Source organism: Xiphophorus hellerii, chromosome 12 (genome assembly GCF_003331165.1).
Source record: "Xiphophorus hellerii strain 12219 chromosome 12, Xiphophorus_hellerii-4.1, whole genome shotgun sequence".
In the NCBI taxonomy this organism is placed as follows: Eukaryota; Metazoa; Chordata; class Actinopteri; order Cyprinodontiformes; family Poeciliidae; genus Xiphophorus; species Xiphophorus hellerii.
In genome coordinates, this window is record NC_045683.1 from 16,325,430 (window position 1) to 16,339,730 (window position 14,301).

General features: G+C 37.5%; 1 protein-coding gene across 1 annotated transcript; it reads left to right on the forward strand.

Moving 5' to 3' along the window:
• The first annotated feature begins 3,141 nt into the window (after window positions 1–3,141).
• Window positions 3,142–8,070, forward strand: mat2ab (methionine adenosyltransferase 2Ab). The gene is made up of 9 exons (XM_032579483.1): window positions 3,142–3,235; window positions 3,782–3,859; window positions 4,025–4,147; window positions 4,244–4,356; window positions 4,439–4,582; window positions 4,728–4,946; window positions 5,028–5,210; window positions 5,365–5,498; window positions 6,262–8,070. The coding sequence occupies exons 1-9, from the start codon at window positions 3,142–3,144 to the stop codon at window positions 6,362–6,364; spliced, it is 1,191 nt and encodes a 396-aa protein (XP_032435374.1). The 3' UTR covers window positions 6,365–8,070.
• The last annotated feature ends 6,231 nt before the right edge of the window (window positions 8,071–14,301 follow it).

The following is a 14,301-nucleotide window of genomic DNA, read 5'->3' on the forward strand; positions in this document are numbered from 1 at the left end:
ACTTTGAGTTTATGTATCATAAAAAACTCCACTAAAATGTATCAAAGTTTGTGGTACTGAGACAAAAAGTGAAAAGGTCATCTTTTGTATTTGTGAGTTGATGGTATTTCAGTTTTTATTATCGATAATATTTCTATGAATTTTACATGAGGGTCAAAATAAAAAGTTAAACGCTGAGTCATATACAGACGCTGTTCAACTCTTCGTAGTTTCCAGGTTTCTTTGAAAAGATTTGAATTAGAAACAGGTTTAAGTCTCCATTTGTGAGTAAAAGTCGGTAAAGCGACATATTTCTCTCAAAAGGTTAAAGAACCATACTTATCAGAATTTTTGCTAAAATTAGAGGGGGCATTGACTCTGTTATTGATCTGATATTTCCCTCTGACAGGTCATTCTGTTACTGACCTACTATTTTAAGCATTTAAGTAAATATTCAAGAGTAAACACAATTGGAGATCCTGCTGAGGGCAACATCCAGGACATCTTGCATCATGCTTTTCCACCCTTTGTGACAAGTGTCCGCAGTGCCTGTTCATGCTGACTCTTCCTTTCTGATGCAACACTGCTCAGGGATTGACCTGCATGGTCTGGTGACACAAATAAAAACCATAAAACAGAGCAATACTCAGAGGGTGAACTGAGTCAAATGATAAAGGCTGGCAGTAAAAACAAGGTTGTCATGTTTACAACCTTTTCCTCAACTAAAAAGATTCAGTTTTATCTCCTTTAGTTTTCAGAACATAGACAGTGTTTATTATCACTGTCTATGATCTGAATTTTAAATTTTAATCTTAACTCATTAGTAAGGAAAAATAAAAAAGAACATTTAATTGGTTTTTTGATATAAGCAAAAATGTTCCGTACATGAAAGGCTGATATTCTCCAAATAAAATTTTGTTTTCGGGTTATAGCCAAAGTAGCAGATTAAATTGATTAACTAAGCCCATCTCTGGGTTACTGTGGAGCAGCATGTTCACAAACATCACATTTAATCATATTATACAGGAAGGCCTAAAGCAGTAGATGTACATCTGAGCATAGTATAATTAATTATTTTCAGATACTGTTTTTTTTCTGCGTATATTGTTCACCTGAAGGCCAGTTTCCACTCTGAAACCAAGTCAGACGTGATCACTGGCCAGGTTTATCCGGGTCTCTACCCAAAACCAGAATTTTCTGTGAGTGTCTTATCAGATAATTTAGGGGAAGAGTGGGTTATACCGAAGAGTGTAAATGACTTTATAAAAAAGACGTTTTACCTGTGTCATAAGTTTGTTCCAGTGATAAAACACTCCACATGCCACAATACCTGCTACAATTAAATTTGCAAAAATATTTGTTTATATGCTTCTTGATTTAAATACAAATTAAATGTGTAAAAATTCTATTATACTTTTTACTCAAAGTAAGATATTGTTTTTAAGTAGTTGATGTTAAAGTCCTTTGTAAATTCTGTAATAATTTAAGTTTTAATCATGATTTGACAAATTTTCCTCATGACAGTACACAAATAAATTTGTAGCCATTTAAAAATGCAACATTCAAAGTTCTCGAAGAAAAGGTATATTGTAGTACTACCAGTGTCACATATTTAGTCAATTTAAGAACTTACAGATTATTAAAAAGCAAGATTTCCAAATGTTTACTTATCCACTTTTTTGTACGCCTAATTCTAGCTGATGTCCAGATACTTAAAGTGGTCAAAACTAGAAGAAATATTGCTATATTAACTGCCAGATGTTTGCAAATTCAGCATCAATGTCCAGTTTTAGGTTGTGCAGCTTTTATGAGTCGGTTTTTTTAGTTCATTTTACAACGTTTTAGTAATTTCTGGAACTTATTAAAGTTTAACTTACTTGTTTAAAATTCTAGTTTTCTGTTGATCTTTGTAGGATTTCTTTTACAACCCACTCCTCCCCTGCTTTTTTCTCTCATTTTCATTTAGTAATTAGTTAATTAATTAATTCATTTCCTATATGTGCTTGTCCCATTAGATCTCAAATAACCTTTACAAAGAAAACCAAGACTGCATATAGTGACCAATTAAATAATAAAATATGTGAACAACATCATTGCAAACAATTAGACTAAAGTTTTGACAAAATCCTTAAATATACTCTGGGACACAAGTTTTTTGGGGTAAATTCAGATTGGCAAGCATTATGCCATCAACTAAAGAGCTTTCTTTACAATATAAATTGCTACTCATAGTGGAGAGTCTCATTTTTTTGTTTGTTTGTTTCCATATGACAATAATGGCTTTTATCCAGAATGACTTGGCATACCAGTAATTAAGGTGACTCCCAGTTTATAGAATATAACAGAGCGCTGAGAGAGAAAACGAAAGTTGGAGCACATGTGACGAATAGACAGATGAATTCATTTTCAATGCTTACAACAGACAGTAGGGGGCAATATACCAGTTTGAAAAAGACCAAATCACAATGATGATTCATTTTGTCTAGGTATTGTATCTATTCAAGGTTTATTTAACAGTTAACTTTTAACTGATGGGTAACACTTGACCAAGCACTGAACCAAGCGAGATTCATTTTGAAGCTTTATAAAAGTAAAATTTAAACGTTGTGTGTGTGTGGAGAAGCACAGAAAGTATTCATACATGCAAAGTCACGTGGAATTTTGCTGATAAAAACATCACAGTGTTAAATATCTTATCTTATTTATGAGCAGAATTTCAGACAAACTGAGATAAAATGAATTTAAACGGACCTCCGCTTATTCTGTATGATTTCACATTTCATAAAGCCACTATATTGATAAAAAATGCTCGCATAAAAACGTGCGTACACTGGGAGCAAACCTGATTCTTGTTTCAAACGTAGAGTTGCGTAAGCATGTGATTTTTGTAAATTTCGGACCAAGCACCGCATTCTTGCTCGCAGTTGGATGCTGCCTCCTGATAGGTTCAGCGACACGGACCGCCTCCTCTGACGTCAGGACGTCAGACTTCACAGTATAAATATTGGAGCTCTGCGCCATGAGGCTCAAGTTTAAGGATCAAATACGGGGGCGCAGTAATTCCGTGCTCTGAAATAACAGAGAAAAAAGGAGTCAATTTTATTGAAACGTGATACCTAGTCAGCGTAACATTTATACTAATTTGTAAAAGCAGCCGCAGTCATGATGAACGGAGAAATTAATGGTTTCCACAACTCCCTGATCGAGGAGGACTGCTTCTTGTTCACCTCAGAGTCGGTGGGAGAAGGACACCCCGGTAAGGCTCGACACGCCGGCCTTTTCTGCTTCATACACCAGGCAGCTTTAGAGCATCGTTTTAAGGTTGTATCTTTCCTGCCTCTGTTTTTACACGATACTGGTCATTTTGAGTCTCTTATCTTGCATAAAAAGCTGTAAATATTTAAGGTAATTCTTAAGGCTGTCGCGGGCCAGTGCTCAGAGCACGCGCTGCTACAAGCTAATGCTAGCTAGCTCATAAAATGCTGAGTCTTGTAGAGATTTTTTTCCACATTGTGGACATGACTGGACAGACAAAGGTTCCTGACGTATCATTTGATTTCAGTAAGCAGTGTTTAGCTTGGTGCCATAAGTAGGTTTATATCAAGATTTGTTTCCGGTCTCGGTCTAGTTGCCCGCGCTGTCTCCGCCACCACATGTACAGCTGCTGAAATGGCGACTGTAACGATACACCGTGTCCCATCTCTCCCCTTGCCTCTACCGTGACCAGACAGCATTAGTAAAAATTCTCTCTCTTCAGTCATCTGATGCAGATGTATATCTTTTTGTGATCTTTTTTTCCCAGATAAAATCTGTGATCAGATCAGTGATGCAATCCTGGATGCCCATCTCAAGCAGGACCCAGATGCCAAAATTGCATGTGGTGAGACATGCTATATTTCTCTCATTATCATGACTGATGTAACTAAGATTTGATTTAGACTAAAGCTCCTTTGTGCTAAACAGAGCAAATGACTGCAATAATTAATGGCTTAAAAGACTCTTAAGGTGTATTTCTTATTTTTTTGCATCTGTCATCCTAATGCAGAAACTGTTGCCAAGACTGGGATGGTTCTGTTGGCGGGGGAAGTGACATCGCATGCTGTAGTGGATTATCAGAAAGTTGTGCGTGAAACCATCCGTCAAATTGGATACGATGACTCATCCAAAGGTACAGCATTTATTTATTTATTTATTTATTTTTTTTCTCCTTAAAGCTTTCTGTTTATACGTGTAGGGGCTTCATCTGCAACTGTTCTCTATACAGGCTTTGACTACAAGACCTGCAATGTTCTTGTGGCTCTGGAGCAGCAGTCTCCTGACATTGCTCAAGGTGTTCACATTGATCGGAGTCAAGAGGACGTTGGGGCCGGGGACCAGGTCAGTAGTCGGTGCAAGGTTGAGCGTTTTTTCATAAGTATTACATGCTTAAAGTTCACTTATGGTTGTTTTGTTTGTGTAGGGTTTGATGTTCGGATATGCAACGGATGAGACTGATGAGTGCATGCCTCTTACAATTATCCTTGCCCACAAGCTGAATGCTAAAATGGCTGAACTGCGACGCAACGGCACTCTCCCATGGCTCCGGCCAGACTCAAAGACGCAGGTAGAGTTTGCATATCATGAGCCTTTTGAGTAAGCTCATCTAAAAATGTGAAATACAGGTGTTAAAAGTTGCTCCATCTTCTGGCTGATGCTTGTCATGGAAATTGATTTTGGAAGCTTTATTTAATTAATTCGTCTTCTCGCAGGTTACTGTGCAGTACCGTCAAGACCGTGGCGCCATGCTCCCCGTGCGAGTGCACACCATTGTTGTCTCTGTCCAGCATGATGAGGAAATCTGCCTGGAGGAGATGAGAGATGCACTGAAGGAGAAGGTTATTAAGGCCGTTGTTCCTTCTGTGTACCTGGATGATGACACCATTTACCATCTGCAGCCCAGTGGGCGATTTGTCATTGGAGGGCCTCAGGTACACATCACATCATGCGACTTGATTTTAACTAGACATCCTGGAAGTTACTAACTGGGAAACAACTGCTCTTCTCTGCAGGGAGATGCTGGCCTGACTGGACGTAAAATCATTGTAGACACCTATGGCGGCTGGGGAGCCCATGGTGGTGGCGCATTCTCCGGGAAGGATTACACAAAGGTGGACCGCTCTGCTGCCTACGCTGCACGCTGGGTGGCCAAGTCCCTGGTAAAGGCTGAACTGTGCCGAAGAGTGCTGGTGCAGGTAAGATGTGTTACCAAAGTTTGCTGCTTCTCTCTTTAGAGTGAGGGGTTCCCAGAGATTTCCGCCTGGAGTTTTGCGGGGGGTTTTTTGTTTTATTTTTTTAAATATATATATATATATATATGCTTGTTATAACATATGTGTGCTATATTAGGTATCCTATGCCATTGGAGTTGCCCATCCACTCTCCATTTCTATCTTCCACTACGGGACCTCCCAGAAGAGCGAGAGAGAACTGCTTGATATTGTGAGGAAGAACTTTGACCTTCGTCCCGGAGTCATTGTCAGGTAATATCAACCTCTGAGGCTTCATCAAACAGCAGTTCCTGGGCCTGCTAGGAAAAACAAAGTATAGGAATGGGCCAGTATTAACATTTTGATTTAAGACAGTTTAGGGGTAATTGTTACACACTGAGCATAATTAGCATACTCTAATTGCTATGATTTCTTTTTTTTTAATTAGAAAATTGACAAGCATGTTTACAGCAGCTGAGATGTTGTAATATTTGATTCTTTGAGTATTCAGTCCCACGGAAGATTACACTTTCTTTGCACTTTATAGAATCATAAACGTATAACGAACAAAGATAAGCTTGCTAGTCAGGCTATCTGTTCTTTTACAGTTTTCATGCTGCATTAGCTTATCAGTTGCAGTCTAACAATATGCTGGCTTGACATGTGGTACATCTATTGTTTCATCTCAAGTATTAAATTTGAGTAGAAGTATTTTCAAACGAACATTTGGTCTGTCTTGTAATCAAAGGACAGTGTTGGGACTATATTTCACCATTCTTCTGTGTAATTTTGATATTGCATATAGATAGAAATTTTTGTTTTTGTAAAATGGACAAGTGTGGTTTTTATCTGCAAGCTGGAGCTTCTATCTGAGGGGTAAGTGTTTGAAGATCAATTTTTCCATCCAAGTATCGGCCAGTTTCTTCATCGTTGGTCATAAGGCTCGACACTGGCGTCTTTACCTACTTGTGTGAGAATCAGTGTGTTTCAGTTTGAGTATGCGATTGGTGCTAAATATTTTGATTATGTATTCCAGGGAGCTGGATCTGAAGAAACCCATTTATCAGAAGACTGCAGCCTATGGCCACTTTGGCCGAGACTCCTTCCCATGGGAGGTGCCCAAAAAGCTCAAATACTAAACCTGTTAAGCTTTTCCCCCCAGGCTTGTTGGTGTATACTACAGAGAAGCCTCCAAGGTTCCAGGGGTGAAATGCACTTCTTTATTTCCTCTCTCCTCCCCTCACTCACACAAATGACACATGACTCCCTGCTTCACTTGATTGTCTTGTTACTATTTTCTGATGGCTGCACAGTTGTGCAGGGTTCTAGGAGACACGCCTCAGAAATTTGGTGTTTTAAAGGCTAGGATGGGTTCCATGAACTCATGCGTCGTAGTTCTTCATGTTCTCCTGTCTTGATGTTCCTTCGCTTTCTCGTTGTGATAGTTGTTGAGTAGCTGCATTCATTCGTTCTCCTTTGGCATTCCAGTCTCGTCAGTACCGTGAGTCTTCAGTGTGATGTCACTGCGGTAGCATATCTGGCAATATGTGCTACCCTTAAGTTTCTGGTGCTACTGAATGTAAGGAGCCTGCATGACATCTAAACTTGCTTGGATGCCTAATTTAACTGATGGAGAGCCTTCACCTGACATGATCCCCTTTCAGTTCAGCTTCTTTAACATTCCTCCTCTTCTGTTTTTGACACTTATTCCTTGTCCTGGTGTTTGTTGGTTTAGCTTTATTCACTCATCTTTGTGGAGGATCCTGGAATAGCACAATTAAAATGAAAGGGATGTTACTGTCGTCACTAAAAATGCTATGCATTGCAGGCTATGGGGAAAGCCAACTCCTAATCATACAAGCTCAAAAGAGCATAAGGCCTCAAATTTCCCCACAGACCTTTGCTGTTTTCTGACGTAATACAGAAAAGTCAGAAGCTGCTATGTCACTGCTTTGGTCTGCAGAGGGTATCGGATATACTTGATAGGTATTGGGGAAAAAGTAACTTGTTTATGCATTTAAATTCAATTTTAATATTTTTTTTTATTTTTATTTTTTTTATGGATCCCTTGTTTTTTTTGTGGTTTTAAAGTGGCTAAATATTCTTGTACTCCGTGAGTTTATTGATGGCAGGTGTAGCTACAGAGAAACCTGTTTCCCATCTTTAGCTCAACAGGGCGTGGTTTTTGCTGCAGAGTCTTATTGACCACGGAATAAAAACCTCAACACTATTTATTTGTTCTCTGAAACGCAGCGTGGATACAGAGAAGCTGACGTTTCAGAAGGCAGCTTTAAACAGACTTGGAATTACTGAATTGTGAATTATTTTGACTTGATCATTTCAGTGTTTGGCTTGAGGTCCCAGAGTGTTGTACAGAAAAGCTTTGGTCTGCCTCGACGCGTCACTGGCAACTGTAAATGACTTTTACAGGTTATTTTTATTTCTGGATTGCATAACTTATTTTTTTAGGTGGGTTAGTTTTGAAATCCCGTTAAACTACCAGGTGTGATTCTTTGGCTCTTATCTATCCTCATTAATGTGGTGGTCTCATTTAGCTGGTGTGGTACAGAGAAACCAGCCTTGTTTACATGGCCATCACATGATCTGGATAGATTAAAGGTTTTGGTTTTGTTCCCTTTTGCTACATGGTGGCCATCCCAATGGATACAGTAAGTGTAAGAGTGCCTTTCTTTTTTTTTTTTTTTCCTCCACCCACTCTAATTAGATTTTTCCCTTCTCACCAACATGCATTCAACTTCCAGAGAAACAAGTAGCTCGTACTGTAATGTGCTCCATGTCCGAATTGGGTAGCTCCCTCTGTAATAAAAAAGCTATTCATCTTAAACTCTTGTGTTGGGTATTTTATTGTGTTTTAAGAGAAGTGTAGACATTATTTTGACCGTTTCTGATCAAATGCCAGTTTCAGTATTGAAATGCGTAAGTACTGGGTTTAAACTTGTTGCAAGTGTTTATTGCAATAAAATGAACAGTTGCATCAAGTTCAAAAGTGTATAGGAAACCAAAAAAATGGTTTCGGCAATAAATAATTGCATTATGTGCATGGTCGTCATGGCAATACAATATAGCTCATTTCCCACATGAAGTAAGGGTTATCTGAAGGTTATTTTAAAAGGGTGGGATGTTTTAGATGCAGCATATCCAAAGTATTTATGCATCTGAAATCTCTGCAGTTTGTGTCTTTAGCTGTAATTTCAAGATGTTAAATGTGTGCCTTTACCTGACTGTGTGACAGGGTAATGAGTCGCTAAAGCAATTTGTAGCAGTTGATAATGTAACGGCAAGTAATGTTTGCTGTTACGTTAAACCATAAACCAATCTTAGGATCAGTCTTCAGCTAAATGAAATGAGACCGACCCTAATTAGTCGCCAGAAAATTTCAGACATCAAAATGTACAGTAAACCCCCCTAATTATCCACACTCCTGACAAATGTAGGCCTTACAGTGATCTTTACATCTGATGAACTAGTTTTTCTTTTCTTTTTCTTTTATTACTGTATGTGAAGCTAACAATTTGGAGTGATGCCTATTCAAGTCAGTGTCCTGATTTGAATAGGACCCATGGATGGAGTAAAGCTTTAGGGTTATGGTAAGGAGCTCCTCCATCCTCTGGAGTTGGAGTTTATCAATAAAGATAAGAGCAAAACTACCAGTGGAAACCTGCAAAAAAATAAAATGACAAGGGTTTGATTTCTGTCATGTTTTACACATCTTTCATCCATCAAGAATGGTATAAAATATTGTATTAACTACTAAAATTGATAAAGCATTTTGTATGTTTTAAATTATGATTTTCTTATTTAATATAAGAAACTGACCTTTTTGTTGAGTCATTTTAATTAAAATGACCAGGGATGTGAATAACTTTTGCCTCAAGATGTTAAATATCTATTTGCTGCTGAACATCTCAACCCTAGAAGCAATAAAACCTTTTAGCTCAAGATACTTTGATACATCAGTGACATGAGTGATTAAATTCTGAAAGGTATCCTGCTGAGTCCGTTGCACTTTACCTGTTAACCATTTTGATTACATTCTGTACCTGCAATTAAGTCATACACCTACATTTCGTACTAAAAATGTGTGTAAACCTTTACCACATTCAGTTATTTTCACAGCTACTTAAAAGTTAGTTATATTTGAATACAACAAATTTGTGTTATGAACTGAACAAAGTCTGATTCAAAATATTTTCCATGGAAGCAACTGTAAAGAAAGTTAACTGCACAAATAAAATGATAATGCCTTAACCTGTGCTTTTTAGACATGAAGAGGATCAGTACACTATATTCTTCTGCATGATAAGGTTGTCAAAACTTGCCTAAATCAGATTTGAAAAACATCTGACTTGCTCATTGATGAGTACAGATTTTTCCAGTGATCATAAGATCACATTTTCAGTACAGATCAATGTATTTGAGGTCAATACAACCTGAATACCACTGAAGTTATCTTCTCAAAAACTTAACTTTTCTTAGAAAGTGTTTGGCACAAGTGTCCAGTCTATAATTCAGTCCACCACTAAGAAAAACTCATATAACTTTGGCTCCTTTGCAAACTGTCCAATAATATATTTCTTACAATTTAAACGCCACCCAAGATCCAAACTCATATAAGAAGATAAGCTAGTGGTAAGTAGCTGGTTTTAAAAATGTATGAAATAAAAGAGCAGACATATCATTTCCTTTGCTCTCAGTGGGGAAATTCAAGCAGCAAATTAATGTTTGGTGACAACAATGGTATTACAGTTTCTTGTAATACCATAGTTTCTTGTTTTCTTACAAGAAACTACAGTAAGGAAAAATGTATACGATAAAAACAATAAAATTACCAAAGACAGCATCCTCAGATTAAAAGAAATGTGCAACTGAGTTGGGCAATTTAAAGAAAAACACTGCAGTGCAAACTGGAGCTATATAATAACACAACAGTGCAGTAGTTTTTAAAAAAAAAAAAAAGAATTTCTTCCTATGTTTTCTATTTAGTCAATTTTTCTCATTTCTGGTGGATTGCTTCATTGGAGTTATATTTTTCCAGGAAATGAATACTACGTAAAAGTAGAAGTTGTTACCAAAGTGCACCAAAGATCTGGCATGATATGTTTAAATAAAGTGAGTACAAGAGTACATGTTATTGACTCTTGTACTGAAGTAGAATTGAAATGAGCTCAAAAACAAGTTTGGGCTGGTCCCGCTAACCACTGATCGCCCAGGGCACAAATACAGGCAACCGCTGTGGCAAACATATCAGGGGAAAGGTGTGCTTTGGGAAAATATCTTAAAATGAAGTTTCTCCAGACAACCAGTACAGAAAATACTTGTTTTGAATTGATATTTTAAACACTTGCAGAACTTCAAGTCAGTTCTTGTCACTGACTTTTTGAGGAAATGATTAGGCAACTCTTGGATGTTGTCAAGAGTTACAACATAAAAGTTTTGTTTCCACCATAAACTTTTATGTATTTTTGGGGATTTTGTGTGATAGATCAACACGAAAATCACTTAATAAAGTACATAAAGAATTGTTACAACTGCAAGTATTTTGTCTTTGCAAGCTTTGGACATGCAGAGACAGACATTTTTGCACCTGCTTATCAGAGTAAAAGGGAGGTGAATAAAAATGCACGCCAAATTTTCCATGATTGTGAAATATTTTGAAATAACATTTAGTGCTTTGTATTGCAAATAAAATCCAGACGTTAAAGTTTGTGTTTTTAACATGACAAAACTTTAACACATACAAAAACTCCAGCAAAGTACGACACACTGCCACATGTACAGTACGTGAAGCGGTTGGTAGTAGTGCTCCAGTTGCACCATGAAGGACAGTTACAGCAGGGGGGCATTTTCATTCCCCACACCGGCTCAGTCTGATGGCTATATTTAACTGATACTGATGGCTTGGCTGGCGTGTCGCCCTTACAGATCCATGAATGGACAACATTCCTCACCACTACAACAGCACAGCTCCACTGATGCACGCTCCTGAAACACTGGGTATGATAGTTTATCAAGAGCTTTGTGGTAAAGCCTTAACAAAGGATGCAGTGATAAAGATCTGGCTTTTTTACTCTCATTCTGGTTGATATTTAGTATGCAGTTAGTATTCAATAAACTAGAATATGTGTTTAGATAAGGCCTGCTTATCAAGTTAATAGAATGTTTGGAAAATAAAAACTTTTAAGCAGGTATTAAGCATACTTTCCTCTAATCCCACTTTTATGTATTATAAAATGTTTTTATTGGTATTATGCTATATTCAAACTAAATGTCAAGTTTCCATTACTTGTAAGTAGAAAATTGTAATAATTAACACCGATAAAGACTTTCAGACATCTATCTGTGTGTAATTAATCTACATTATGTGTTTCCATTAGTGATAAAGTTATTGAAATAAGTTGACTTTTAAGTAATATTCTAATTTATTAAGGAAGAGGAACATACTATGATCTGCTCTGTGTAGCCTCAAAGAAAACACTGAGAACTTTCCCACAACAAAGTGGGCACCACTTGCAGCATCATCACACACCAAGACCAAACAACCCATTGAGAAAGCCAGATAAAATGACACTGAGGTTAAAAACTATTGTGGACTCAAGAGATAACATCTCCTGATATGTGTACTGTTCCCCACACGCACTGCAGCAGACTGAATGTGGAGGGCAGAAGGTTGCCTGTTAAGCTGAGGTCAGTGGGATTTATTACACAGATTAGGTGGCAGCTGATGCAACACCGCCGGAGCTTGCTGCTACTCTATTGTATTTTTTGGGGCAGGAAACTGAAAGCAAACTCATAGTTTGCTCCTCTAATGTTTGGCACAGAGGGAAAAAAATCACATGTATTTCAGACTTCAAGTTTGTTGAAGCAGCAGTTTGAAAATTGAGGAGTGGTCATTTGAAAGGGAGCTGAATTTGTTGACCCTATTATTTCTTAGTGTTCTTAGCATAGTATTCATGTCTGTTAGGATAGCAGATTTGTTCAGACTCAAATGATTGTTTACACTTTTGAAACACTTTGCTCTTGAGTTTGCAACCATCATTTCAAGGACTTTACTATTCTGAATTCTAAGTGAAGGTTGAGTGGAAAGAAAAAGTGTGGTTGAAAAAAAGGCGCACAAGAAACATGTGTAATCACAGCTTTGAGGATTGTGAAGTAAAGCTCAAGTAGCGGATGACCCAAATCTATGTTGCTGTTGAATGAACCAAGACTTCTTAATCACTGCAGCAGATCATCTTCACACTGTGACATATTGATGCAATAATTAAAGCAAAAGGAGCCATAACCATTTAATGACTGAAGTTCTCTACTAAAAATACCCTCTGTTATGTAGTTTCCTAATGGTTTTCATTAAGTGGAAGCCTTTATCATCAAATTTTACCAAAGCAAGCACTAAAAGTGTAACAAATCTGCAAATGAGTTTCACTTATATAGTAGGATTACTTAAAATGTTTACCTTTGTATTGAAATTCAGTTTATTGCGATAACTCAACAAATTAACCAACAAAAAGGTTACACCAGGAAAAGAGCAAAATGTACAGAGATTTGCTAGAGGAATATGTTTTACATTTTAACAAACACACTTTGATAACATTGTTTCACTAAACTCAAATTTGCGTAACAAGACAAGTGCTTTGATGTCGGTTATGAATCGCCTTTCTTGTATCATGTTAAACTGGGAGTCATTGAGAACTGGTGATGTGTGATTGGGTTATTTTCCAACCAACTGAAAAGCTGTAAAACTGAATGATTAGGTGAGAGCAGAGAACATGTGACTGAACCTCCTCTGGTGTAAGTTTAGTCACGTGCAGAAGGAGGAATGAAAAGTGAACCAGAGAAGGGCGTCGACGGTCCAACGGGGGAGTGTGGCTGATGCACCAATGGCTTCACAGATCCCACTTCTCTTACCATGGGAAGGCTTTACATAACACTGCATATCCTGACAGACCACATGGCAATAGGATGAAGTTTGCATATTTTCAGGCATTAATGAAACAATGAGTTAATCTTCCTCCACAGTCTGAATCAACGCTGCCAGAAAATAAAATCAGCCTTGTGTTTTTCCAACGTTCGCTGATGGTAGTGGAACTCTCTACATTCACTTATTTAAACTATATTTTACATTTGCTGTTCTTTTTTTTTTTAAACACCGTTTTATTAGTTTTGTGTTTCAACAAGCAAATAAAAAACACAGTTCTGTGCATCATGCTGTTATATCACATTACATAAGTGGAGAAGAAGTAAAAGGGAACAAAAAAAATGTCTTCAATGGTGTTATGCTTTACTTACTGTCATTATGGTCACCAAACATTTTCATACAGATTTAATACCTGACAATAGGACAGTCAGAGCTGGCAGTTATGGTGATAGAAAAAGGCATAGTAACACAGAAGGAGGATGTTCATTGATTAAGACCTGGTGAGACTGACCACTTTATTAGATTCTGTCCCCTCATCACATTTGCTCTCCTATTTAAAAAGGTTATGCTGGTTACACATTTTCTGCAGGTGACTCACTGTTCTGCTTAACAACACGTGTTTCGGGGGGAAGGATGTGAGTAACTGATTGGAGTTAAGTCTTATATTATGTACCTGACTGGTTTCAGCTTGTTGGATCTGGCACAGCTCAAAATCGGAAACAAGCATTAATCACTCTGTGCAAAAGGTCAAACAGAGCGAAAACATTATCACCCCAACTGTCACTGTTCATCTAGGGATAAAGTTCACACATAGATCTGGTTAAAATGTACATGTGGACAGTAAAATACAAGGAAAGCTATTAATAACTTTTTGAACTTTGAGCTGAACATGATCACTCTGAATTGTGTCACAGGGGCATGTTTCATAATTTGTGCATATTGCTTAGCAAAGAACAATGAATGGATGGTTTGATGTCCAATTTTATTTGCAAGTAAAAATCTGTAGTGTGCACATTTAACTCCTCGGTCAATACATTGCAGATCCACCTTTCACCGCCGTTAAAGCTGAAATGTTTACAATATGTCTATAAGCTGAATAGACAGAAATGTTTGCCCGTTTTTCTTTATAAAATATCTCAAATT

Excerpts from the sequence above, each read along its gene's own strand:
- mat2ab (XM_032579483.1), top strand. The coding sequence starts at position 3,142 with ATGATGAACGGAGAAATTAATGGTTTCCACAACTCCCTGATCGAGGAG. Across the intron at positions 4,357-4,438 it reads ACGTTGGGGCCGGGGACCAG|GGTTTGATGTTCGGATATGC; the intron begins GTCAGTAGTCGG and ends TTGTTTGTGTAG. Across the intron at positions 4,583-4,727 it reads GGCCAGACTCAAAGACGCAG|GTTACTGTGCAGTACCGTCA; the intron begins GTAGAGTTTGCA and ends GTCTTCTCGCAG.